General features: G+C 34.2%; 1 protein-coding gene across 1 annotated transcript in view; it reads right to left on the reverse strand.

Moving 5' to 3' along the window:
* LOC138702084 (extracellular serine/threonine protein CG31145) overlaps positions 1 to 27,629 on the reverse strand; it is a 378,856-nt gene that overhangs the window by 168,389 nt on the left and 182,838 nt on the right. The window contains exon 3 of the mRNA XM_069829626.1: positions 24,728 to 24,820. Coding sequence (XP_069685727.1) covers positions 24,728 to 24,820 — 93 coding nt within the window. The remainder of the gene's footprint in view (positions 1 to 24,727; positions 24,821 to 27,629) is intronic.

Here is a 27,629-nt window from a genome sequence, read left to right on the forward strand (position 1 = left end):
ATAGCAGAGAAAAAAGAAGAAATACACAGCTTTACAAGTAATGGCGTCACCAAAATATCAAGGATTTAGAGCATTTCAAATTCATTTCCATTGAAAAATAATGTAAGCCACTTGTGACTCGTGCATTAGCTAGACGTTTCTAAAGTTTTCTGTAGGATATTCATCTTTAAATTCAATTGTTTTATTTTACTTGTACAATATTTGACAAGCAACATTAAAACAATAAAAGCAATAGGCGTATTGAAATTAAGATCACTATAGATTTAAATTCAACATGTTATATTTAACATTATTTTTTTATATACACAGATAGCTGATATAATAACGAATGATACACAAATTGTACATGATTTTGATGACAATAAATACAGACGTGGACAAATTATTAGCAAAATTGAAGATTTTTATTATATATTTTTACAAAATATGATTCTTAAATTTAGACTACAGTTGACATTTTTGTGTATTTCCAAATAATTAGCCAAATTGAAGATTTGTATTGTACATTTTTCAAAATTTAACTCTTCAATTTGGACTACATTAAATATTTTTGCATATTTACAAATTATTAACAAAACTGAAGGTTTTTATTATATATTTTTACAAAATTCGATTCTTCAATTTGAACTACAGTTGACATTTTGGATATTTCCAAATTATTAGCAAAACTGAAGATTTTTATTTTATATTTTTACAAAATATGATTCTTAAATTTAGACTACAGTTGACATTTTTGTGTATTTCCAAATAATTAGCCAAATTGAAGATTTGTATTGTACATTTTTCAAAATTTAACTCTTCAATTTGGACTACATTAAATATTTTTGCATATTTACAAATTATTAACAAAACTGAAGGTTTTTATTATATATTTTTACAAAATTCGATTCTTCAATTTGAACTACAGTTGACATTTTGAATATTTCCAAATTATTAGCAAAACTGAAGATTTTTATTTTATATTTTTACAAAATTTGGCTCTTCAATGCAGTTGACATTTTTGCTTTTCATAAATTATTAGCTAAATTGAAGATTTTTATTATATATTTTTACAAAACTTGACTCTTCAATTTAAACTACAGTTGACATTTTTGCATATTTATATCTACTGTAATGATGGAAATATGCAAAATTATCAACTGTAGTCTAAATTGAAAAGTCAAATTTTGTAAACAGAATTACCATAAAAATCGTCAATTTTGTTAATAATTTGTCCACGTCTGTATAAGTACATATACATTAGAATATTGAAAAGTTACAGTGCTAGTTGTCTGTTTTCTGACCTTATATTATCTTATCGATCACTATTTCAAAGTGATTTGAAGCACTATATCATAAACAATTTTCACCCCAGTGTTCCTAATAATAAACACAAGACACTGACAACCTGTAGTGTCGCTGTAATGTTACAAACAACTGTAAAGAATAGACTTCGGGACGCGTGAGAATGGGGCACAGTAATGATTCAGCTGATCATTTATGGTCCTTTATGCATTGCTCATAGATTTCTCAAGGGTGTGATACCTGAATATGTTTTTAATATAGGCTACTATATTATGAGAAATTAGCAACAAAACTAAAGGATGCGAAATATTCTCTACAGCTCTACACGAAATAAAATATTTCTTCCAACGATTTAGATTGTGGAAAAGTCCCCATAACGCTTATAGCGTTCCCTCTTTGAATGGCAATACTAATTCTTTGGCGGAGGAAAGCCGTAGATTGTTATATATAAATCAGTTAATTGAGAATTCAATACAATACAAAAAACAACTTCACATAACACTTCTAGATTTAGAAAAAGCATATGTCAGTGTTCTAGTTGTAAAATTATGGAATGTACTTCGAAATATGGGAATTAAAGAAAAAAAGTATTTATTTATTTATTAATCTATTATTTATTTATTTATTTATTTAATCTGACAGTATTAAGGCCATAAGGCCTTCTCTTCCAACCTACCAGATAGTGCATATAAATACAAAAGAGAAATACAAACACTGATGAAAATAATACAAATTAAATTAAAGCCCTATAGAGGGTCAACAGGTCAAAACAACACTATAGAGCTCTCATCGAGCTAATACAAGGAAAAAGAAAGAAAAACAGAGATAGCAATGATCATAGTGATAACTGATAATAATAACAATAAATGATAAATACATTACATATTAATTGTCAACTTTACAACAGCATAATTACAATATTTATTACATATCATGGGTTAAGCCGAAGTTGCGCAACCTGACAGGTCTTCAACAAGCAATTCCATGAACTAGAATGTGATTTTTTAATTTAAATTTGAATTTTGATATTGTTCGACGTCTCTGTCATGGTCAGGGAGAGAATTCCAGAGGCGTGAAATCGACATGCTGAAAGATGATGAGTAGAAGGATATTCTGTACAGAGGAATAGAGAGAAGGTACATGTTCCGGGTTCGAGGTAGTGAAAGGTAAACAAAACGAGATGTTAGGTAAGAGAGTGTGGAGGTGTGGATGATTTTAAATAGTAATAAGAGAGAGTTGAAGAATCTTCTTTCTTTAAGTGGATTCCAAGACAACAATTCTAGTGACGGTGTTATATGGTCGAATTTTTTAATGTTACAAACGAAACGAAGACAGATAATGTGAACACGCTGTAGTCTATGGGCAAGTTAAGTATTTAGATTCGTGAATAGACATTTGCAATAATCGAAGTGGGGCATCACTAAAGTTTGGATCAGATTCTTTTTAAGACTTAGGTAAAACGTTGGTTAAGTGTCTGAGGGAATGAATTAGCCTATGGAAAAAGTTGCCTTACATTATGTAGGTCACTTGACATTGAAAATTTAAATTTGAATCTAAATATACTCCTAAGTTTTTTACTGTCTTACTATGGGTAGGCCTATAATTTATTTTTGTATTTGATATAGTGGCTAAACTTCATTTCTCACATTAGTTTATTAAACCGTGTCGGACTGTAAAGAAAACAACTATAGCAATGACCATATTTTATATGTTGTACAATATTATAGTATTGTGAAATTTTAATTTTCCTACCAATTTTTTCTATCGTTCTATTAAAATTATAGCATATAGCCTATTAATCTCTTGCATCCTATAGGATACATTGCGAATTTAAGGGTTAATGCTCGTTGGTGTCCCAGTATTATAGCTTGTGATTTGTCTGGATTTAGTCTGAGTCCAAATTTTTGCGCCCATTGAGCTACAGATGCTAGATCTTCATTAATTCTGATCACAGAGTCATTGATTGTAATGTAAAGTTGTAAGTCATCAGCGTATAGATGGTGTTTGGAATATTTTAAGATGTTTGTTACGTCATTTATGTAAAGCGTAAAATTAATTATGTACCGGTAAGTTATTAAATTTAATACGAGAATTTAGTGTCAAAAATTAAAATAGACAAATAATTTTACACCTTTTTCACTAACTTAACACAATGCCATACGTCTTGATTATATTCACAATCCTAATTATACACTTTCTCTAAATTGTGAATTAAATTTAAATATCCAGGAATACTAAATTACAAGCACCTTAGATGAGACACACATTGCATTTTGGGTGATAAATTATGCAAGATTATATATAGATTTGTTATACTCCGTTCTTACCTCCCTATTCATATTTTAAGATTAATATATTTATCCTTGGTGCAATCTGTATTACGTTATGGAATTGTTGGTTGGGGCAGTGTTTCTAAATCCGTAAGAAAGCCGCTGGATTTGCTACAAAAGACAATAATCAAAATTTGTCTGAAATAGTAATATGCGTTACAAGAGCGATATGTTGAAGTTTTCATGTTCGAGGAAAAGTTTGAAAACGTTTCGCTTTTTTAATTTCCGAGAATTGAAAGAAAACTTACCGCTCGTGTATTGTACAATATTTTGTGCGAAGATCGTTTATTACATACCTGAAAGAGGAATTTCTAATTAGTTGCAATGAAATCTCCATCTTGGTTTCTGTTCAATGTCGGCAAATTTGCAAAACAAAAATATCTATCTTCAACATTGTTGCTTTAAAATGTTTTCTGTGTTTACTATACTCCAGCAGGCCGTGATATACGTCTGTCTTTTTTTTCCCCCAGTCTATGATGAGTCTGGAATCTTGTTGATTTTCTTCACGGCTTCCTTAATGTTACTTGCATCACGAATGCAGTAACTTTTCTGGAGCTGTAGAGTCTACTTAATTTTTGCAAATATTTAAAAACAATAATTAACAGTGCAATTTAGGTGAAATTGCAGTGGTAAGCTTCCAATTTATAATTATTACTATATTGAACGTCTCTAAAAATAATATGTTAAAAGCCTAAAGCAGTAAAATCAATATGTCACTTAAGCGGTAAGAAGAGGGAAATTGTTATGTGTGTTAGGTTGGGAATACTGAATGTGGAATTTTAGACTTTCCGCGGATTGGTTTTTTGCGGAAACCAAGCAAATACGCATGATCTCGCACAAAAGTCTATTAATTACCCTACTAAACTTCTTTATCCACCTTCTTGTATTAATTCTGCTGGAATTTGATGGATAGTTATTACTATTACCCTATTAAATTTCCATATATTTGTTTGTTTTTTTCAGTATTTGTATGGAGATCTACTTTATGTAATTCATCATCAAAATCTTCAATAACTATGTAATTTCTTTCTTTATTCTTCTTGCAGTTAAGGGGAGAGGATGGTATTTTTAAAACTTGCTTCCTATTTTGTGTAAAATATTAATTTTTTGTATGTAGAGAGCTCATAGCTGCGGCAACTCAACCAAATAAAAATATTTCGAAAAACATTTTTGTGGGCCCAAATTTGAGACAAATAAACCCAATGCTGGATTCTACTGAAACCGATATATCTAAATCGTTTTTAAAGATAGATTCAAACAATTTTTTCCAATGTATTTGCAAAAGCATGTTCTACAAACTGTCTGTAACAGAATTTCGATACTAGTCCCTACGTTTGTAAAATAAACAATTAAAATTTAATAACAAACTTCTGAATTCCTTTCTTGCAAACAAACGGACGTATTTTTAAAATGAAATCAATTGACAAAATTCTGTTACAGATAAATATTTCCTAATAGTCTAAAGAATGTGTGTTCTAAATTTCATACATCTATCTTTAATAGTTAGGAAATTATATCCATTTTTGTCTGGCAATGTAGCAAAAAAATGAAGTTACTGGAAACCGATAAAAGCGGGCATGTGATTTAAAAATCCATAGCGCAGGAAGTTTAAAAATGACGTCTCATTATTCGATAAGGGCACAAATAGCCAAAAATGTTATCCAATGCATTCCACACATATCAAAGGGTATTTTAAAGAAAAAAATTTTTTTGAAAATTTGATTTACCGGAAACAACAATAAAAGTGGGCGAGTGATTTAAAAATCCATAAAGCAGGAAGTTTAAAAATGGCGACTTAACATCCGATAAGGGCACAAATACCCACAAAATATTATGCAATGCATTCCACACATATCAAAGGGTATTACAATTTTTTTTGAAAATTTAATTTACCGGAAACAACAATAAAAGCGGGCGAGTGATTTAAAACTCCATAACGCAGGAAGTTTAAAAATGACGTCTCAACATCCGATAAGGGCACAAATACCCACAAAATGTTATGCAATGCATTCCGCACATATCACAGGGTATTTTAAAGAATTTTATTTTTTGAAAATTTACTCATTTTTCACCAAAAAATACTATCCTCTCCCCTTAAACTATAGATAATGAAAATTTTACAATCTGTAATTAAATTTTATTTTTCTGACTTTTCCAGGCTTGAATCTCATAGAGAACTCTTGTTGCATCAGAGCTGCTAGATTATCATCCAGTTTTCGTCACCTGAACTAGTTGTTCGTGCTGAAATATGTGAGAATGGGAGGCACTTTGACACTTGGGAAGGAAGACAGCAGAAGTGGTGTTAGTGATTTCTAAAACCGTGTTAATCATCCTACTGTGAATATTAATTTCATATATTTATACTGTGAATTTAAAACGGACACATCAAGGGGAATTTTACTTTACTTCACACATCTTCACAGCCATCGCATCTTGTGTCGACGCTATTGGCGTCGGTGAGTACAAATATTTTTCTTGTTGTGTGAGATAATGTATAACTTTTCAGTTTCTTTATTTTTTTCTATATATTTAACAGTATTTAGTTAAGCTTTCTATCAGAATTCAACGTAATATAAACCTACATTCGTTTACACATTCAACTCCTGACATTACTTTTTTTTTTAATTTATTATATTCCGTCCCAAGACTTACATGTATGAAAATACATATCGATTCATAGTTCATTCTTACTTAATATAAATCACTTCTTAGAGTATCTGATGACTGTGATAAAGAGATACAAGAAACTAGTGAAATAAATTTCACCGCTGAAAATTTTATTCGCCATTACAGCGATCTGAGTGATACATGTAAGAAAATAACTGTTTTATAATATTAATTAAAACAACGTTTCCTATATGGATTTTGTGTTCATTCAGTTACTGTGTGTTTTAATGTGAACGTTTTAATTTACAATTTCAATGTCATTCTGCATTAGGATTCGGTTTCCTAGGAGACGGAATGAAATTTTGAACTGATGTCAGCGTTATGCTCTAGTGCAGCAAATTTGACGCTTAGTTAATTAACACGATAGGTATCTTTATTTGAGTAAAGTATTCTCGGCGTTTCTAACTATAAATTAACATCAGTAGGTACATCATTAGTAAGTCCCGCGTCGTGGTCTAATGATCCTAGCAGGCATGTGTATAGCCTAGTATTAACTTTACATTGCTGCACCAATTTATTCCCTGTACAACGTACACCCCTGACTGAGAACTTCCTTACCCTCACTCAAACCAGAGCGCTCGCAAAGTACACTCTGGTAGACAACATTTCATAACCTTGCCGTGTCCTTGATATGTCTGTCCTAGCGTGTAAGTCTAGACCTACACGTCCATTTAGTTTAGTTGAGACACGAGTCGGCAGAAACGTCGAAATATTTTAATAACTTTAATACTTAATGCAGATAATGGAGTGTGAATTACGTATGAACACGTTCAGCACACGGTTGTGGCACCTTACAGACGCCAACCTTCCGAGCTAACTTCGTCAGACAGTTCTGAAAAGTTATTTTCGGAATACAGCAGGTTTAATGGCTAATGATGCAACTGAGAAGTATACAGGGTGGACCATAAGCGCTGCCTTTAATTCTGATGGATTATTCCTTCAGTAAAGAGCGACAGAAAAATCCAATACCGTTTTGCATATTTTGAATAGTTTTCCAGAAAAACGTGCACTTTAATAGCACATTATGCAACCAGCCTATAATGGTAGTAATTAAGACGCGAGTATGTTTATGAAACGACCGCAAGCGAGTTTCATAATTTTCATACGAGCGTCTTAATTACCATTATAGTCAAGTTTCATACGACTTTTTATGCTCGACCATATTTATAACTTGAAATTATTCAGAAGTATTCATGTTATTATTATCTGACTGAGGAGCGGAACTGACATCGTAAATTGTGAGATGTGCGCAGACGCGAAAGTATTGATTTTTTTCCGAGAAACAAATGTCATTGACCTTGATATTATCTAGAGAGTAAAATAAACATTAATCTTTATATAATCTTGAAATTGATTTAGACATTGAAAAAAGAGATGACAAATTGAATTTATTTGAATATTATTTACAATTGACGCTAATTATTATACTAACAGAACTGACTTTATTTCAAATATAGGTGATTTATTGTGCAATTGGTGAAATGAATTTGCGGGAATGTGCTTTGTGAAAGGCTGGAAGATGACGGTGAATTGATGTTAATTTGTGTGTTGTTTTTTTCGACTGAATTTAATATTGTATTTGAAATTTCAATTTTATTTTGGATCGATTCTTCAACATAACCTTCTGCGACAGTATTGGATTTCCAGCCTCGTGACGTTTCAATGTTGTGGTGTCGCCGCCATCGTCTACTGAAATTGTCGCAGAACTCCTGCAAAAACAGTTGTCTTTCGATTGCATATACAAGAATAATCGATACTTGCGCTTTCATATTGCTACAATGGTGTTTTCTGATTGGTGGAACACTTGAACTTTAATGAATGGGTGTACTTTAATGAGGTCCATTAAAGGGCTGCTACCAGGTGTATAATTACTACATTTCGGCATGGTCGAGCATAAAATACATTAAATATGAGATCCTACAACGCTGTAACCAGCAGGGAGTGTACAGTAGTGCCAAAAAAAAACCGAACCGACCCTTGTAGCTGATTTCGGAGCCTTGTTCACTCCAGAGCACGATAGACTGGTAATTAAGACTTTCGTGGTTTGAATCCTGCCTGGGAAGGAAACTTATTTTTTGTTCCTTATTCAAATTTATTCCCAATACTTTTCGATTGCAGCGATATTTTACTACTTAATTAACTTATTATTCCCAGAACATGAATTTTACCAACAATCGAAAGGTATTGGGAATAAATTTGAATAATGAACAAAAAAAGTTTCCATCCCAGGCAGGATTCGAACCACGAAAGTCTTAGTTACCAGTCTATCGTGCTCTGGAGTGAACAAGGCTATGAAATCAGCTACAAGGGTCGGTCCGTTTTTTTGCCACTACTGTACATTAAGTTATGTTGCTCTAAAAAAAAATACAAACGATATACCGTATAATTGTTGGTTAAACTGTGGTCGCAGAAGGGAGAATGAACACTGCTCATTTCACGTTAAACAAAATCTTGCAAAATTTAAAACAAACTCTACAACCTAATGTTAATTTAATGTTGACAGAACACGGACAATAACACACGCTTATTTCAAACTATATTGAAAAGATTAAGAAATATTTTCTACACTCTCATTTCAATTGAATATTTTAGAGATCGTAAGCAATAATTATGCATATTTCGCATTATAAAAACAAAATTTAAACATTTTAAACTCTAAAAATACTATATTCTTATTTTACGTTAAAGTCAAGGAAAAAAATTGAAAACATTATTTTTATGCTCTTCGATTTAATTTTAATTAAATATTCGGTGAACACAGCCAAAAAGAAAAACTTATTTTACACTATATAAATCTCATTAAAATACATTATAGGAGATATGTTGCTTATACGAACAATTTACAAGTGAATTCAAGTTCTTAGACATGTTTCGGAGAATGTTTCCCCATCTTCAGTGATAAATTACATCGACTGCAACGAAAACAATTGCGATTAATAAACTTTAGTAGGTATTTATAAAATATTAAAATTAAAAAAAAAATTGTAAAAAGAATTCTAAAAAGAAATTATCTTAAAACTATGATACTTTACAATATCTTTTCTTGACTGAAAAAGTTAAAATAAAATGAAATAAAATTAGTTTCTGACTAAACAATTTATGTTATAGGCCTACCTTCTTGCGTATACATGTAATAAGTATTGAAAAATGATTATGAAAAACTGCAATAATTGTGTAATTAATTAAATTAAAAAGTATGAAAGTTCAAGTGATATATAAAAATTAAAAAATAAAATCTTATAATGTATATACAATTATTTGACAAAATTGACAAAGACCAATATCGACGTTACACTAGATGGCAGTAGTGTGTTATTATTAGCTATTTCCTTGTTATCAGTTGTGCCAACTATGGAATCTTCATTTAACTCTGTGGACGGTTACTAGTCAAGAGGGCTTTGTTGATTCAGTTTCATTTTTATTAAAACAGTTGCATTCCACTTCAGTCATCCGGATCCCAGTAGTCAACGTCACTTGACAGATGATTTTCAATAAATCTTAGTATTAAACAATCTCTGATACGTGACTATCCATAATATCATATAGCAGAAGATATAGCATAACCTAAATAATATAAACAAGTGTTAGAAAAGTTTTAATTAGGGATGATGAAATAAACAAGAAAAGTTTTAATTAACGATGATGAAATAAAAAATAAACATGAATAATTTTAAAACAAACAATTATTGAAAGTACAATTTTCAAATTTGAATGTTTTAGTGGTTGGTGGTTCAGTTGATGTTATATTGGACGTGTGCGTAAAAGAAGTGAACTCGTTGATGTACATGGTGTATCCCTCAACTTATTCAGGATTTCCGAATGGTTCTCTTCATATATGACCAATCTTTATTAATTCCTGTTCTTGAATGCCAATGAGAATCATATTTGAAAGTGCTGTGCATCGACTGGAGTGGTTTGTAATTTTCTGTTTTTTGACGTCCAGACCAGTGCAGTTTGAAATGTTGGCAAACAAAGAAACAAATGCTAGGGTAGTGATAAAAATAAACAAGTGCTAGGGACGCGATAAAATTAAACAAATGCTAGGGACGCGATAAAATTGTGCGATAAGCAGCCATGATTGGTTGAAAGACGTCCTTTCATACCGTTTTATTGGTCAAAAGTAGTGTGACGTAGTAAAAGTGTAATAGTCATTAAAAATCTAATTATTGATTGAAAATCTGATTTAATTTTTAAAGTAATAACCGGTAAACTTACATACAAGAAATAAAATTTCCGAGCTATATTTAAAAGCAATTTCTGATATGTTTACATTTATCGTTGTCTCGCTCATTCCTTGCATACCCGAGCCGCATCTCTGTACGCAATAATCTTACAGCGTTGTCACAGTGCATCACGTTTCAAAAGTCCTTCGCAGAACGAAAACTTACATTTGTTCGGATGAAATTTCTGCACATTTAAAGGACAAAACTAAAATTCTTTCAATTATTTATTATCATAATACATTGCTCTCTTAAATTCACTGAGTATATTGGGAATTAAATAAATGGTTTACGAAAAATACGCTATGAAATCGTCGTTGTTTCTGCAATAACTCCCATGTGTAAAATATAAAATTTTTCAGTTACTTACTTACTTACAAATGGCTTTTAAGGAACCCGAAGGTTCATTGCCGCCCTCACATAAGCCCGCCAGCGGTCCCTATCCTGTGCAAAATTAATCCAGTCTCTATCATCATACCCCACCTCCCTCAAATCCATTTTAATATTATCCTCCCATCTACGTCTTGGCCTCCCTAAAGGTCTTTTTCCCTCCAGCCTCCCAACTAACACTCTATATGCATTTCTGGATTCGCCCATACGTGCTACATGCCCTGCCATCTCAAACGTCTGGATTTAATGTTCCTAATTATGTCAGGGGAAGAATACAATGCGTGCAGTTCTGTGTTGTGTAACTTTCTCCATTCTCCTGTAACTTCATCCCGCTTAGCCCCAAATATTTTCCTAAGCACCTTATTCTCAAACACCCTTAACCTATGTTCCTCTCTCAAAGTGAGAGTACAAGTTTCACAACCATATAGAACAACCGGTAATATAACTGTTTTATAAATTCTAACTTTCAGATTTTTGGACAGCAGACTGGATGATAAGAGCTTCTCAACCGAATAATAACAGGCATTCCCATATTTATTCTGCGTTTAATTTCCTCCCGAGTGTCATTTATATTTGTTACTGTTGGTCCAAGATATTTGAATTTTTCCACCTCTTCGAAGGATAAATCTCCAATTTTTATATTTCCATTTTGTACAATATTCTGGTCACGAGACATAATCATATACTTTGTCTTTTCGGGATTTACTTCCAAACCGATCGCTCTACTTACTTCAAGTAAAATTTCCGTGTTTTCCCTAATCGTTTGTGTATTTTCTCCTAACATATTCACGTCATCCGCATAGACAAGAAGCTGATGTAACCCGTTCAATTCCAAACCCTACCTGTTATCATGAACTTTCCTAATGGCATATTCTAGCGCGAAGTTAAAAAGTAAAGGTGATAGTGCATCTCCCTGCTTTAGCCCGCAGTTAATTGGAAAAGCATCAGATAGAAACTGACCTATACGGACTCTGCTGTATGTTTCACTGAGACACATTTTAATTAATCGAACTAGTTTCTTGGGAATACCAAATTCAGTAGTAAGGAAAACCACAATCATTCTGTTTTCTATGACAGAAGTACATAGGAGACTGTGAATTCTTACATTTTCGAAAGAAAGGAATATAATTACTTATAGGAGAGCTTATTATTCGCTGTATCACTATTTAAGTTATTTAGTAGAGCAAAAATCTGAAAATCCATAAATATGTCACATAGGAGTTATTGCAGGGACAACGACGAAATAGTCGCCCTGGGTGGCAGAACTGGTATAGCGCTGGACTTCTATGCCCGAGGTTGCGGTTTCGAGCCCGGCCCAGATCGATGCGACAGGCTCATGTCACTAGATTTAGTGGCATGTAAAACAAATTCTGCGGTACAGATTTCCGGCACACCGGCGACGCTGATATAACCTCTGCAGTTGCGAGCGTCGTTAAATAAACCATGATTTAATTTAACGACGAAATATTTCTTATAAAAAAATTTTTATCTCTAAGTGGAAGCAAAGGGTAGCCGGGTAGCTCAGTTGGTAGAGCAGCTGACTACGGACTGGAAGGTCCGGGGTTCGATCCCAGGTGGTGACAGGATTTTTTCTCGTTGCCAAACTTTCAGAACGGCCCCTAGGTTCACTCACCCTCCTATAAAATTGAGTACCGGGTCTTTCCCGGGGGTAAAAGGCGGTCAGAGCGTGGTGCCGACCACACCATCTCATTCTAGTGCCGAGGTCACGGAAAGCATGGGGCTCTGCCTCCATGCCCCCCAAGTGCCTTCATGGCATGTTACGGGGATACCTTTACCTTTTTTTTACCTTTTAAGTGGAAGCAAAAGCGAGCAAAATTGTATTAAATTTTTGGTTGAAATATCTGAAATAATAATAATAATAATAATAATAATAATAATAATAATAATAATAATAATAATAATAATAATAATAATAATAATAAGGGAGACCGGAGGGAAAAAGACCTTTAGGGAGGCCGAGACGTAGATGGGAGGATAATATTAAAATGGATTTGAGGGAGGTGGGGTATGATGATAGAGACTGGATTAATCTTGCACAGGATAGGGACCGCTGGCGGGCTTATGTGAGGGCGGCAATGAACCTTCGGGTTCCTTAAAAGCCGTCTGTAAGTAAGTAAGTAAGTAATAATAATAATAATAATAATAATAATAATAATAATAATCCCTTGAAATCAATGGTATTACGGTTATTTTGTATATAGGCTTGAAAAATATAATTAAAATGTTAAAATCTCAAAAAAAAAATACTTGGACACTTTGAAGTCCATCTCTTCAAGTGGAGAAAAAAATTAAATCCAACCAGGTAATCAGAGCAAGTAGGAATCGAACCCACGCTCGAGTGCAACTCTTGAACTGTAGGAAAATGCCTTACCGCCTGAGTTACGCATTTGGCTCGATCTCCACTTGAAATTTACGGAATGCAGTCACTTTTTAACATAACTAAACGTTATGGAACCACTGTGCTTCTTTTAAAAACAATTCATAGCGTTTTGAACAATGATTTAGAATTGTAAATTCATATAATAGACTGGCAGCTGTTTAAATGCTCATATAAGAGGATTCCACGTTAATAAAAAAGCATTGAGCATATGGAGCTATTCCATCAATTGACCAGTTTCCATAGAAACGCCTATCTACCACACAGCTTGTACAATGTACTAGGCAAGGCCCATAAAACCAATACTTTTTTCTTAACGTGGAATCCTCTAGTAGTTGTGATCTCGAGTCGTACTCCAGTCTTGAAAACAGCAGAGCATCTCGTCCGGGAGTCGTCGCTAGTGTCTGCAACCGCAGTCCATTCACTGGAGTACGTAGAGCGCGGGGTGAAGCAGGGTGTTGAGGTTTGTAATAGACAGGCCGAAGGCCTTCTGCTCCGATTATTTTTTTTTTCCTTCTCTGAAAAGTGGGAGACAATTTCCTGGTCTCTTTTCCCCCTGTTCACAGCAATAAGTAGAGAGAGAAAAGGAATCGAACGCTGATGAAAAGTTGGAAAGAGGTATAATGTGGTTCTACCGCGTTCTATACTGTAAACATGTCATTTATATATGATACTGGATGTTGTGTTACGTGTGGTTATATTTGTATAGGTTTGTGTGTTCCCCTTGTTAAATGATATAGTAGTCTGTATCACAAAAAATAGAACTTGTTTTAGTTTGATTTTCCATTTTATCAGCTGTTATTTATTGACGTACGTAAACACAGCCTGTATTGTTACGATATGTAATTTATATTTCGTGCATATATATTTCCGGTTTAAACTTCCAAGTTTTTATTTGATGTTGTATGAAATGAAAAATATTCTACCGCACAACAATATTGGAAAATTGTACGAGCCAGCCAATGATACTTTATAACCAAACTTCGTTTATTGCCAACACCAAAATTTACAGTTTTCACTCCTTTGTGCTTTGTGCTTTTGCACAAGTTCATATTTCTTTTGTTTCATGTGATGTATGTAATAGTTGTTTCACTGAAATGAAATATAAATACGACTTGAACTTTACTAGCAGGCAACTGTGTTTATTTATTTATTTTAATTAAGTAACTTTTTCATAGTCTATTAAGATTCATAAAATTGTATTTTCGTTACGTGCACAAGTTTCGAACTTCGTATCTCTGCCTATAATTACTTACTTACTGACTTTTAAGGAACCCGGAGGTTCATTGCCGTCCTCACATAAGCCCGCCATTGGTCCCTATCCTGCGCAAGATTAATCCAGTCTCTATCATCATATCCCACCTCCCTCAAATCCATTTTAATATCCACCCATCTACGTCTCGGCCTCCCCAAAGGTCTTTTTCCCTCAGGCCTCCCAACTAATACTCTATATACATTTCTGGATTCGCCCGTAAATGCTAAATGCCCTGCCCATCTCAAACGTCTGGATTTAATGTTGCTAATTATGTCAGGTGAAGAATATAATGCGTGCAGTTCTGTGTTTGTAACTTTGTCCTTTCTCCTGTAACGTCATCCCTCTTAGCCCCAAATATTTTTCCTAAGCACCTTATTCTGAAACACCCTTAACCTATGTTCCTCTCTCAAAGTGAGAGTCCAAGTTTCACAACCATAAAGAACAATCGGTAATATAAGTGTTTTATAAATTCTAACTTTCAGATTTTTTGACAGCAGACTGGATGATAAAAGCTTCTCAACCGAATAATAACAGGCATTTCCCATATTTATTTTGTGTTTAATTTCCTCATGAGTATCATTTATATTTCTTACTGTTGATCCCGGGTATTTGAATTTTTCCACCTCTTCAAAGGACAAATTTCCAATTTTTATATTTCTATTTCGTACAATATTCTGGTCACTAGACATAATCATATACTTTGTCTTTTCGGAATTTACTTCCAAACCTATCTCTTTACTTACTTCAAGTAAAATTCTCGTGCTTTCCCTAATCGTTTGTGGATTTTCTCCCAACATATTCACGTCATCCGCATAGACAAGAAGCTGATGTAACCCGTTCAATTCCAAACCCTCTCTGTTATCCTGGACTTTCCTAATGGCACAGTCTAGAGCGAAGTTAAAAAATTAAAGGTGATAGTGCATCTCCTTGCTTTAGCCCACAGTGAATTGGAAACGCATCTGGCAGAAACTGACCTATACGGACTCTGCTGTACGTTTCACTGAGACACATTTTAATTAATCGAACTAGTTTCTTGGGAATACTAAATTCAGTAAGAATATCATATAAAACTTCTCTCTTAACCGAGTCATATGCCTTTTTGAAATATATTTTAAAATGCCACACCCACTAAAAATTGCGTTTTCTCAGATCTACGTCTTTGTCAATAGAGCTTCAGTTGATAATCTCCAAGCCCTCCTTAGCTCTGAAATATTTGTTTTAAAAGGATAAATCATTCATAACCTTTGGAGCGCAAAAGATACAAGAAGACTCCAAATACTGAGGGGAACATGACTGAAATTTGGAGTAACATCCTAGATTGCTTGGCGTTATAGGTTTTGACGATAACAACTTTTGTCAGGTTTCCTACGCTGCCATCTAGTTGTTACATAAGAAGTTACGTCATAACTTCCATTTGAATTGCATTAGCGACTGTACTGCTATCTAGTGTTCGTTTACAGATGACGGGTGGCGATCCTGGCGGTTGTTCTCTTCAAAGTGCAACCGATTTTAACTTAGGAAAGAGCAATCTACAGAGTGTTTCCGGGGTGGTGTTGCAAACTTTCAGGGATGATGGCGAAGGCCACATGTATCAATTTGAGATCAGGAACCATAGTCCGCAAATGACTGAGTCGAAAATTATAAGCAAAAATAGTTGTGTGGAAATGGAATTGTAATTTGGCACCACGTGCCCTCCTTCACTTAACCTTTGGAACAGTCGTGGAGAAATGTTATGGGCCGGATGTCTCCTACGTGGGTACTAGAACCGATACAATCTGTGAGCTTGTCTACTGTTCCCATTGGCTCATCCGTATTCAAAAATCAGGTCTGCTTATTCCGCTCTCGTGTACTCCTCCATTTCACTAGGACTGATCGGCTGGACACTGCAACTTGTACACATACACTGATGTCTACAGACGTGCATATCAGGACCGACCATGTCCGTTACACATTACGCTATCTGCATTGTTTTAGTGTAGTTTCCTGTCCCCATCTCTCAGACAGCGCACTGAATGGAATACTGTAAGTAGACAATGTAAACAACGTCAGAAGAATACAGTATGTGTAAGATGTACAGATAAATACACATAAATAAGGTGTACAGAGGAATAAAATTATTTCATTCCCACAAACTATTTTTGCTTTTAACTTTCGACTCGGTCATTTCCGGACCTGGGTTCACTATCTCAAATTGATACATGTGCCCTTCGCCATCATCCCAGAAAGTTTGTAACACCACCTCGGAAACACCCTGTATATGTGGTCTGGGATAACATTCAAGTTCAAGGGCATCATTATCCTGGTAAAGAGTTTTAAAATTGTATTTAATTGTATGTTTATTTTATTTTTGTATTATATAGGCCTATTAAAGGTATTCGATTTCATGATGCTCGCTCACTTAGTTCACATATGGTCGGTGCTCACAATCTTGAAAAGGTAATAGATGGGGTGATAGGTAGGTAGAAGGGCAGATAGGTACAGAGAACACTCAGGTGGATAGCAGATGGAGGAGTAGGTGGATGTATCCTTTCTATATCTTTGTAACATCTAGGTCAAATATTATTAGTTCCATCCATTAGAGAACTTGATGGGTGTAATTGAATCGCATAACCATCGGATATGGGGTGTGATCAGCTTTCCTGCTTCTATTAACAGGTGTTGTTTGGATCCACTTTGAGATAAATGGTGTCATCAGACGAGCGTCGATGTGTTTGAGTGACATTTAAAGCGCGGTCGACCATGACAGCTACTCCCTTTGTTTAACCGGAGTTGACTCTTTCGCCTGACTGAAAATGTCTGTTATAATATGATCTTTCTTAACCTTTATACATAATTAATATGGTCTGTGATGCGACACGCTCCCGTTTACAACCAAGGAACAGTTGAAAGCGCTTCTGTATGTTTGTTTGTATAACAGATACATGTAACCTGCGGTACCGCGATGGTGGAACATCTGTTGTGTTTAAATTCAAAGATTAAATGTCATATTCGACAGATGAATACTGTGCTTTCCATTATATCTGAACCGGTAAAAATAGTGGCAAGAGAAACGAAATAAAGTTGGAATTCGTGTTTCATACTTTTTCTTTTTTCTTTTCATGGAGCAGGCTTACAATATTTACCATCTCCTTTCGATCTATTAATCTTCCTAAATTTCGGCAGAGATTTATATTCTCAAGGGAGAAGTCAGTGAAATTTGTATTCATTTTTTCTTATTTCATGACAGTTTTAACTTTTTATAGTCGTAGAAATATCATTGCTACAACAGCTTAAATTTGAGATTCGTTTTTGAGAAAAAACTGCGACTGATATTAATAATAATAATAATAATAATAATAATGATTTATTTTAGCTGGCAGAGTTAAGGCCGTTAAACACTGAAATAAACTGTGTAGCAGAATTAAGCTAAATTACAAAGAATGTTAATATATTTCAAATTATATTAGATAATAGAAAGAGATTATTATGAGACAATTTTGAAAATACAGCACAATCAGGATGATGTCTAAAGAAAAAAGTAACAGTGTAGTCAGTGATAGTTTAAATCAGTATGATTGGAGTGAAATGCTAATAAGGTTATCTTTTAAGCTGTTCTTAAAGGTGTTTGTTGTCTTGCAGCCCCTAATACTTTGTGACAAGGAATTCCATTGACGCGAGGTGGATATTGTAAAAGACGAGGAATAACAAGATGTTCTATGAAGAGGTATATTTAGCGTGCCACAGATAAGTGATCTGGTATTTACGTCGTGGTTAGAGTATAGATAAGAGAAACGAGACGAAAGGTAATTTGGTGTTGAGGTGTGCAGAATTCGAAAGAGTAAAGATAGAGAGTGTAAATTTCTGCGTTCTTTAAGTCGGAGCCACGAGAGACTTGCGAAGGACGGTGATATGTGATCATATCGTCGGATGTTGCACACGTATCTGACGCACATATTCTGAGCTCGCTGTAACTTGACTGACAGTTCAGAACTTAGGCCACTTAACAAAACGTCACAATAATCGAAGTGCGGCATTACTAGGGTTTGTACTAGGGTAAGTTTTAGTTGCTGGGGCAAGAAGTTTCTCAAGCGACTCAAACAGTGAATGGAGGAACAGATTTTTTTTATCGTTTCTTTAACTTGAAAATTCCAACTTAGATTATTATCAAAAAAGAAGCCAAGATTTTTTACGACAGATGAATAAGGGATTAGCGTGTTGTTAAGGGTAACAACTGAAAGATTACTGTTATTAAGGGAGTTAACTAAACACTTATGTCCAATAATTATAGCTTGAGTCTTACTTGGATTAAGTGCGGGTCCGAAATTGGCCGCCCAAGTGGAGACAGTGGCTAGTTCACAATTTAACTTGTCAATCGATTCATTGATCGTATTGGGTCTGGAATGTATGTAATTATGTATGGAATTAATGGTATACTAGTGCAGCAAATGCTGCAAACTAAGTTCATTAGACGTTCGAATAAAATTTTTTCAGATTTACAGTATTTTGAATGAAGAATCCCAGACATTTTGACAGTTATTTTCTCCTATAATAATGAAACATACTCCCTCTTTATGTTTTTAAGCCAAATACTTTTTCTTGAACTTATTCACCTTCAGTTTTTGAGTTTCAACGCGAAAGCGCAAGTAACAATGTCGGGATGATCAGTGGGTTTTTCATGTGGGAGTAAAGCAATAATTATTTCAAGTCATTGTGGATTGTAGGTGAAAGTTAAAAAAAAGTCAGGTTTGCTATACTTTCAAACAATAGACATAGCATCTTGGTATAGTTACTGTATGTAGAGCTTGAAATGTAGAGGGTAAAATAATTTTATCCTGCTAAGAGATTTTGTGAAATCATCGGGAGACTACATAATTTTCTAAAACTCTTATTTTATGAGTAAATAATACCTTTTGGTCTTTCCCTAGGAACTGTAATTTTTGCGCTCTCTCGAGCCAATACTGAAGAGAATGACGCATATAAATATCTACACCACACCGCCATTGAATTTTTTAATAACCAATTGAATTTGAAATCTAAATATGTCAAAAATCTAGCAGGTCATGGCCTTCGTGTAATAGCCTATTGTTTATTATAGAGTGTGTTTTGTATTATTCTGAAATGTAATTAGTTTTTAAAACTGATGAAAGATGGATTTTGGAAAATAGGAAAATTAAGTAGGAAAACTAACGCTTCACTGAAAGTTACTATTTTTCTGAAATTCCTTGGATGTCAATCTTCAAAATGACTGGTCATTCATTAAAATCCGTTCAGCCGTTTTCCCGTAATTTCCATTACCAGTTCAAATTATATATATAGACTAGTGGCTTGTGCAGCAAATGCTGCAAACTAAGTTCATTAGACGTTCAAATAAACATTTTTCAGATTTATTTTCAATGAAGAATACTAGACATTCTGAAAATATTTGCTTCCGTAATAATGAAAGATACTCTCTCTCGAGCCAATACTGAAGAGAACCACGCATATAAATATCTACTTTACACCACCATTAAATATATGAAAAAGACCCAACCCCACTTGATTAGTAACTATAAAAATATTTGATTTTTAATAATACTATTAACTTACGTAAGTTTTATAGGTTTCAGTAACGTTTACTATATATACTATATAGCCGCCACTCAGTAAAAGATAGAAATCAAAATCTAATTTAAGTTATTCTCTACATCAACTTATACAACCCCAAAACGTTTCACTTTCATATCATCAATATAGCATTAATATTGTATAATTAACGAAAAATAGCCACATCACGGCATTAACTACAATAATATTTCATTTCTAATGGTAATAATGCCATCAAACCACCTCAAGTTTTGTAGTTTTTAATATTCACTACACAGCTGTACCCAGAAAATTACACACCACAGAATCGAAACTGTATATTATTTTTAGTAAGCTAAGTTTTTAATAACCAATTTAATTTGATCTCTAAATATGTCAGCATTCTTGCAGATCATGGCCTTCGTGTAATATTGTTTACTGTAGTGTGTGTTTTGTTTTACTGTGAAATGCAATTAGCTAGTTCTCAAAACTGACGACAGATGGATTTTGGAAAATAGGAAAATTATGTTGAGAAATTGACATTTCAATGAAAACTACTATTTTTCTGAAAAACTTTGAGATCCAAGCTTCAAAATGAGGGGTCATTTCTTAAAATCAGTTCAGCCTTTTTCTCGTAATTTCCATTACCAGTTGAAATTATATATATATATATATATATATATATATATATATATATATATATATATATATATATATATATATATACACACACACACGAGGCGCATCCAGAGAGTAGGTTTCCCGATTTTTCTCCTTGAAAGTAAACGTAATTAGCCGTGTCAATTGCGCATGCGTAACAGATCTATGACGTATCAATCATATGCCAGCCGGACAGGTCCCGCCTGGTGCCAGTAGCGTGGCAGCAGTGGTCCGAAATGGAAGCTCTTATTCCTTCTCCAGCCGCCTGCGAGGTTCGGTCGGTGATAAAGTTCTTTAATGCACAAAGCATTGCGCCAATTGAAATTCATCGGCAGCTCTGTCAGGTCTATGGGCCAACCCCCCCTCTCTCTCTCTCCCTCCCTCCCTCTCTCTCCCCCCCCCCTCTCTCTCTCTCTCTCAAGAAATTCCTGTCCTCCGGTGAGCGTTTTGGCAACGACGGAGAGCTGAAGACGTCTGTCACACGCTGGTTCCATTCACAGGCGGCAGAGTTCTACGACAGAGGGATACAAAAGTTGATCCCACGATACGACAAGTGTCTCAATTCTGATGGTGGCTATGTTGAAAAATAGCTGAAACATTGCTGTACCTGTTGCCGATAAATGTTTTCCTGAAAGTGTGTTTTCTTGTTTTTTAAAAAATAGGGAAACTTACTTTCTGGATGCGCCTCGTGTGTGTGTGTGTGTGTGTGTGTGTATATATATATATATGTATATAAGGAAACAAGTTGATAAAGCATCGCTGTCCTTAAAAAGTACAAACGAAAAAATATAATAAAAATGTTTCTATGCATTAAAGCGGCCTAACCCTGAGGAGGGTGGAATCTATACTAATAATAAATCTCTAGCCGAAATGTTTCTGGTAATTTTCGATTTTCCAAAAACAATTGGTCCTAACATATATAATTAATTACCCTGAAACCGAAAATCGCTTTTTTGAAATTTTTGTTTGTATGTCTGTATGTTTTTTACCTTTTGACGCGATAATTGCTCAACGGATTTCGATGAAAATTGGAATATAAATTAAGTTCGTTGTATCTTAGATTTTAGGCTATATGGCATTCAAAATACATTATTTAAAAGGGGGGTTATAAGGGGGCCTGAATTAAATAAATCGAAATATCTCGCTTATTATTGATTTTTGTGAAAAATTTTACATAACAAAAAGTTTCTTTAAATATAATTTGCGATAAGTTTTATTCCTTGAAAAAAATTGATAGGACTGATATTTAATGAGATAATCGAGTTTTAAAATTAAAATAACTGCCATCTAAGGCCGTGTAATGAATTAAAAAACAAATGACTTCGTCTATAAGGGGCCTTGGACAGCAACAATCGAAAGCTATGAAAGATAGCCTGTGTTTGTATAATATAATATAGTATGTAATATTATATAATATAATTTAAGTTATTTCAAGGGTACAGAACCATAGTGGGCCAAGCACCATTTACTGAATACGTAGAAAACAAGGGTTAAAATTAAGTTATTACCATAATTCAATGGAAACCTATAACAAGTAAAATAAAATATACACATTAAATCTAAATGATGTCAATCTTCATTAAACTATGGTTGCATGTAATAAAAATTAAGAAACATGTTAAAGGAATTGTCATTGCACCAAATGAGTGTCTCTGGACCAAAATGATCGCATTTTAATTATTTGGATGCAATTTAAATTAAGTAACATATTAAACGATTTATCCTTCTATCAAACACGAATGTTCCCTGGATCAAATGTCCTGTTTTAATTATGTAATTACTTTATATTTATTTCTAACGGGTGCAGACGTTTTCGTTGTAAATCTTAGCGCTGTATCGTGCCGGACTCCATGCCTTAAGTAACATATTAAACGATTTATCCTTCTATCAAACACGAATATTCCCTGGATCAAATGTCCTGTTTTAATTATGTAATTACTTTATATTTATTTCTAACGGGTGCAGACGTTTTCGTTGTAAATCTCAGCGCTGTATCGTGCCGGACTCCATGCCTTAAGTAACATATTAAACGATTTATCCTTCTATCAAACACGAATATTCCCTGGATCAAATGTCCTATTTTAATTATGTAATTACTTTATATTTATTTCTAACGGGTGCAGACGTTTTCGTTGTAAATCTTAGCGCTGTATCGTGCCGGACTCCATGCCTTAAGTAACATATTAAACGATTTATCCTTCTATCAAACACGAATATTCCCTGGATCAAATGTCCTGTTTTAATTATGTAATTACTTTATATTTATTTCTAACGGGTGCAGACGTTTTCGTTGTAAATCTCAGCGCTGTATCGTGCCGGACTCCATGCCTTAAGTAACATATTAAACGATTTATCCTTCTATCAAACACGAATATTCCCTGGATCAAATGTCCTATTTTAATTATGTAATTACTTTATATTTATTTCTAACGGGTGCAGACGTTTTCGTTGTAAATCTTAGCGCTGTATCGTGCCGGACTCCATGCCTTAAGTAACATATTAAACGATTTATCCTTCTATCAAACACGAATATTCCCTGGATCAAATGTCCTGTTTTAATTATGTAATTACTTTATATTTATTTCTAACGGGTGCAGACGTTTTCGTTGTAAATCTCAGCGCTGTATCGTGCCGGACTCCATGCCTTAAGTAACATATTAAACGATTTATCCTTCTATCAAACACGAATATTCCCTGGATCAAATGTCCTGTTTTAATTATGTAATTACTTTATATTTATTTCTAACGGGTGCAGACGTTTTCGTTGTAAATCTTAGCGCTGTATCGTGCCGGACTCCATGCCTTAAGTAACATATTAAACGATTTATCCTTATATCAAACACGAATATTCCCTGGATCAAATGTCCTATTTTAATTATGTAATTACTTTATATTTATTTCTAACGGGTGCAGACGTTTTCGTTGTAAATCTTAGCGCTGTATCGTGCCGGACTCCATTCCTTAAGTAACATATTAAACGATTTATCCTTCTATCAAAGACGAATATTCCCTGGATCAAATGTCCTATTTTAATTATGTAATTACTTTATATTTATTTCTAACGGGTGCAGACGTTTTCGTTGTAAATCTTAGCGCTGTATCGTGCCGGACTCCATGCCTTAAGTAACATATTAAACGATTTATCCTTCTATCAAACACGAATATTCCCTGGATCAAATGTCCTGTTTTAATTATGTAATTACTTTATATTTATTTCTAACGGGTGCAGACGTTTTCGTTGTAAATCTCAGCGCTGTATCGTGCCGGACTCCATGCCTTAAGTAACATATTAAACGATTTATCCTTCTATCAAACACGAATATTCCCTGGATCAAATGTCCTGTTTTAATTATGTAATTACTTTATATTTATTTCTAACGGGTGCAGACGTTTTCGTTGTAAATCTCAGCGCTGTATCGTGCCGGACTCCATGCCTTAAGTAACATATTAAACGATTTATCCTTCTATCAAACACGAATATTCCCTGGATCAAATGTCCTGTTTTAATTATGTAATTACTTTATATTTATTTCTAACGGGTGCAGACGTTTTCGTTGTAAATCTTAGCGCTGTATCGTGCCGGACTCCATGCCTTAAGTAACATATTAAACGATTTATCCTTCTATCAAACACGAATATTCCCTGGATCAAATGTCATATTTTAATTATGTAATTACTTTATATTTATTTCTAACGGGTGCAGACGTTTTCGTTGTAAATCTTAGCGCTGTATCGTGCCGGACTCCATGCCTTAAGTAACATATTAAACGATTTATCCTTCTATCAAACACGAATGTTCCCTGGATCAAACGTCCTGTTTTAATTATGTAATTACTTTATATTTATTTCTAACGGGTGCAGCGGAGCGCACGGGTACGGCTAGTATTTAATAAAGTGATGTCGCAGACGTTTTCGTTGTAGATCTCAGCGCTGTATCGTGCCGGACTCCATGCCCTCGCCATGTGAAGAGCTGTGTACTCACCTGTCCAAATGGAATGCTGCTATCTCTGCCGTGTGGCGCTCGAAGTCCGTGAAGTAGAAATGATTCGGCAGTGTCTGCTGCTCTCGGGGAAATCTGCAAAATCAAAGACAAAATCAGTTAAAACCCAATTAAGGAACGCACTGTCGATTTACCGGAATCGGGAGTGAGCAAATAAAATTGTCGGCGCGCATTTTATTCCCAAGGCGATTAGCCTCTTTTTGACGTTGAATTCTGCGAAATCCCTCGCAGTTTTATAACAGTAATGTTACCAAATGGGTTATAGAATGAATATTTGCTATTTCAATAACAGTACATACATTATTACATAATTGATTACTTAATACTTTTCTCTCTTCATCACTTTGAAGTACATTTTAGATTTGTAATTTTAACTTACTGTATGTCTGGTTGCGGGAAAAGTAGATATAGCAATTTTGGTTTAGAAACTATTATGAATACTTCCTGTCTTTCATACGGATTATATTTGCATTTTTTTGTGGTTGTGTTGCTGTTTCGTATCTGTTGTTTTATGTTCCTGTTTTGTATTTGTGTTGCCGTTTTGTATTTTGGTTGTTTTGCATTTGTGTTGCCGTTTTGTATTTGTATTGCTGCTTTGTACTTGTGTTTCCGTTTTGTACCTGTTGCCGTTTTGTATTTGTGTTGCAGATTTGTAATTGTGTTATTTTGTATTTCTGTTGCTGATTTAAATTTCTGTTGCCTTTTTGTACTTGTGTTTCCGTTTTGTATCTGTTGCCGTTTTGTATTTGTGTTCCTGTTTTGTATTTTGTTGCCGATTTGTGTTTTTGTTTTTTTGCATTTGTGTTCCCGTTTTGTATCTGAGTTACCGTTTTGCATTTGTGTTACCGTTTTGTATTTGTGTTACCGTTTTGTATTTGTTTTGCCGTTTTGTATTTGTGTTGCCGTTTTGTATCTGTGTGGCCGTGAATGAAATAGATCCCAGATTTGAAGCTTATATTATAACACAAAATTAGTTTTAAGCATATTTAATAATAATAATAATAATAATAATAATAATAATAATAATACTTACTGGCTTTTAAGGAACCCGGAGGTTCATTGCCGCCCTCACATAAGCCCGCCATTGGTCCCTATCCTGATCAAGATTAATCCACTCTCTATCATCATATCCCACCTCCCTCAAATCCGTTTTAATATTATCCTCCCAACTATATCTCGACCTCCCCAAAGGTCTTTTTCCCCCCGCCTCCCAACTAACACTCCATATGCATTTCTGGATTCGCCCATACGTGCTACATGCCCTGCCCATCTCAAACGTCTGGACTTAATATTCCTAATTATGTCAGGTGAAGAATACAATGCGTGCAGTTCTGTGTTGTGTAACTTTCTCCATTCTCCTGTAACTTCATCCCTCTTAGCCCCAAATATTTTCCTAAGCACCTTATTCTCAAACACCCTTAACCTATGTTCCTCTCCCAAAGTGAGAGTCCAAGGTTCACAACCATAAAGAACAACCGGTAATATAACAAAAAGGTAAAAGGTATCCCCGTAACATGCCATGAAGGCACTTGGGGGGCATGGAAGTAGAGCCCCATGCTTTCCATGACCTCGGCACTAGACTGAGGTGGTGTTGCTGTTTTATAAATTCTAACTTTCAGATTTTTTGACAGCAGACTGGATGATAAAAGCTTCTCAACCGAATAAGAGGCAATAATAATAATAATAATAATAATAATAATAATAATAATATAATCTATAATTTTATATATATGTATAGAATTGATATATGCATATTTTTCATGCAAGAGATGTGCACGTATATACGGTTACGATTTTGAAGCATGTCAGTGATTTCCCTTTTCTCTACTAATTGGCAGTGAAACACGATAATCGTTGAAAATTGATAATCATTATTTTAAAGTTGATTATGTAAAAGCCTTTCCTCCCTGAGGCTCACCATTGAGGGAAAGGAGTGTCATGTTTCCATTGATGAGATAAAATATTAAAATACGGTAATGACTGCGTGATAAAATAAACAAGTACAAGCATGAACAAAAGTTTGAAGGTTCCCTCACATTACAGTCATATCGCTTGCAAGAACCCGATTTGTTCAAGATCAACATGCGACAGAACTATCAAGCAAACATTCTGATGGGAGCAGGTAAGAAAGTTAATAATTTTTCTTCCACCATGTTAATAATGTCAAAAGAAATGCTTATACAAATTTTGGCCACTCGACCGAAATTACGATGTCGTCCAGAAAGTGATTTTCCCTGGGGCCGTTTATAGAAAAAAGCACAATTGCATGGAAATATTTATTGAAACAGATACAATTTTTGTCAACATATCCCTCACAAGAATTGAGACATTTTGTCATACAATGGGTTCAATTTTTGTGTCGTAGAAGTCAGCCGCCTCAGATCGGAACCAGCGTTTGACTGCTTCTGCACCTCTCTCTGTCGATCCTATGATATGAGAAATATTTCAATTCCGATGGAAAATATGTTGAAATGTAGCTAAAAAATTGCTGTGTGTGTTCCAATAACTTTGTTCAATAAAACTGTGTATTTCTTTCTGTTAGCGATACCTGGCGAACTTATTTTTGTGGCCCTCTTAACTGCTGTCGAGTGGTCAAAATTTGTATAAGCACTTCTTTTGACATTATTAACATGGTGGAAGAAGAAAATTTAACTTTTTTACTGCCCCCATCAGAACGTTTGCTTGTAAGATTACATGACCTACACTTAAACATACAAATTTTTCTCCGTTGTACCCATTCTTCACCATATTGTACAGACGTGGACAAATTATTAACAAAATTGACGATTTTTGTGATAATTCTGTTTACAAAATTTGACTTTTCAATTTAGACTACAGTTGACAATTTTGGATATTTCCATCATTACAGTTGACAGAAATATGC

Source organism: Periplaneta americana, chromosome 6 (genome assembly GCF_040183065.1).
Source record: "Periplaneta americana isolate PAMFEO1 chromosome 6, P.americana_PAMFEO1_priV1, whole genome shotgun sequence".
Classification (NCBI taxonomy): Eukaryota; Metazoa; Arthropoda; class Insecta; order Blattodea; family Blattidae; genus Periplaneta; species Periplaneta americana.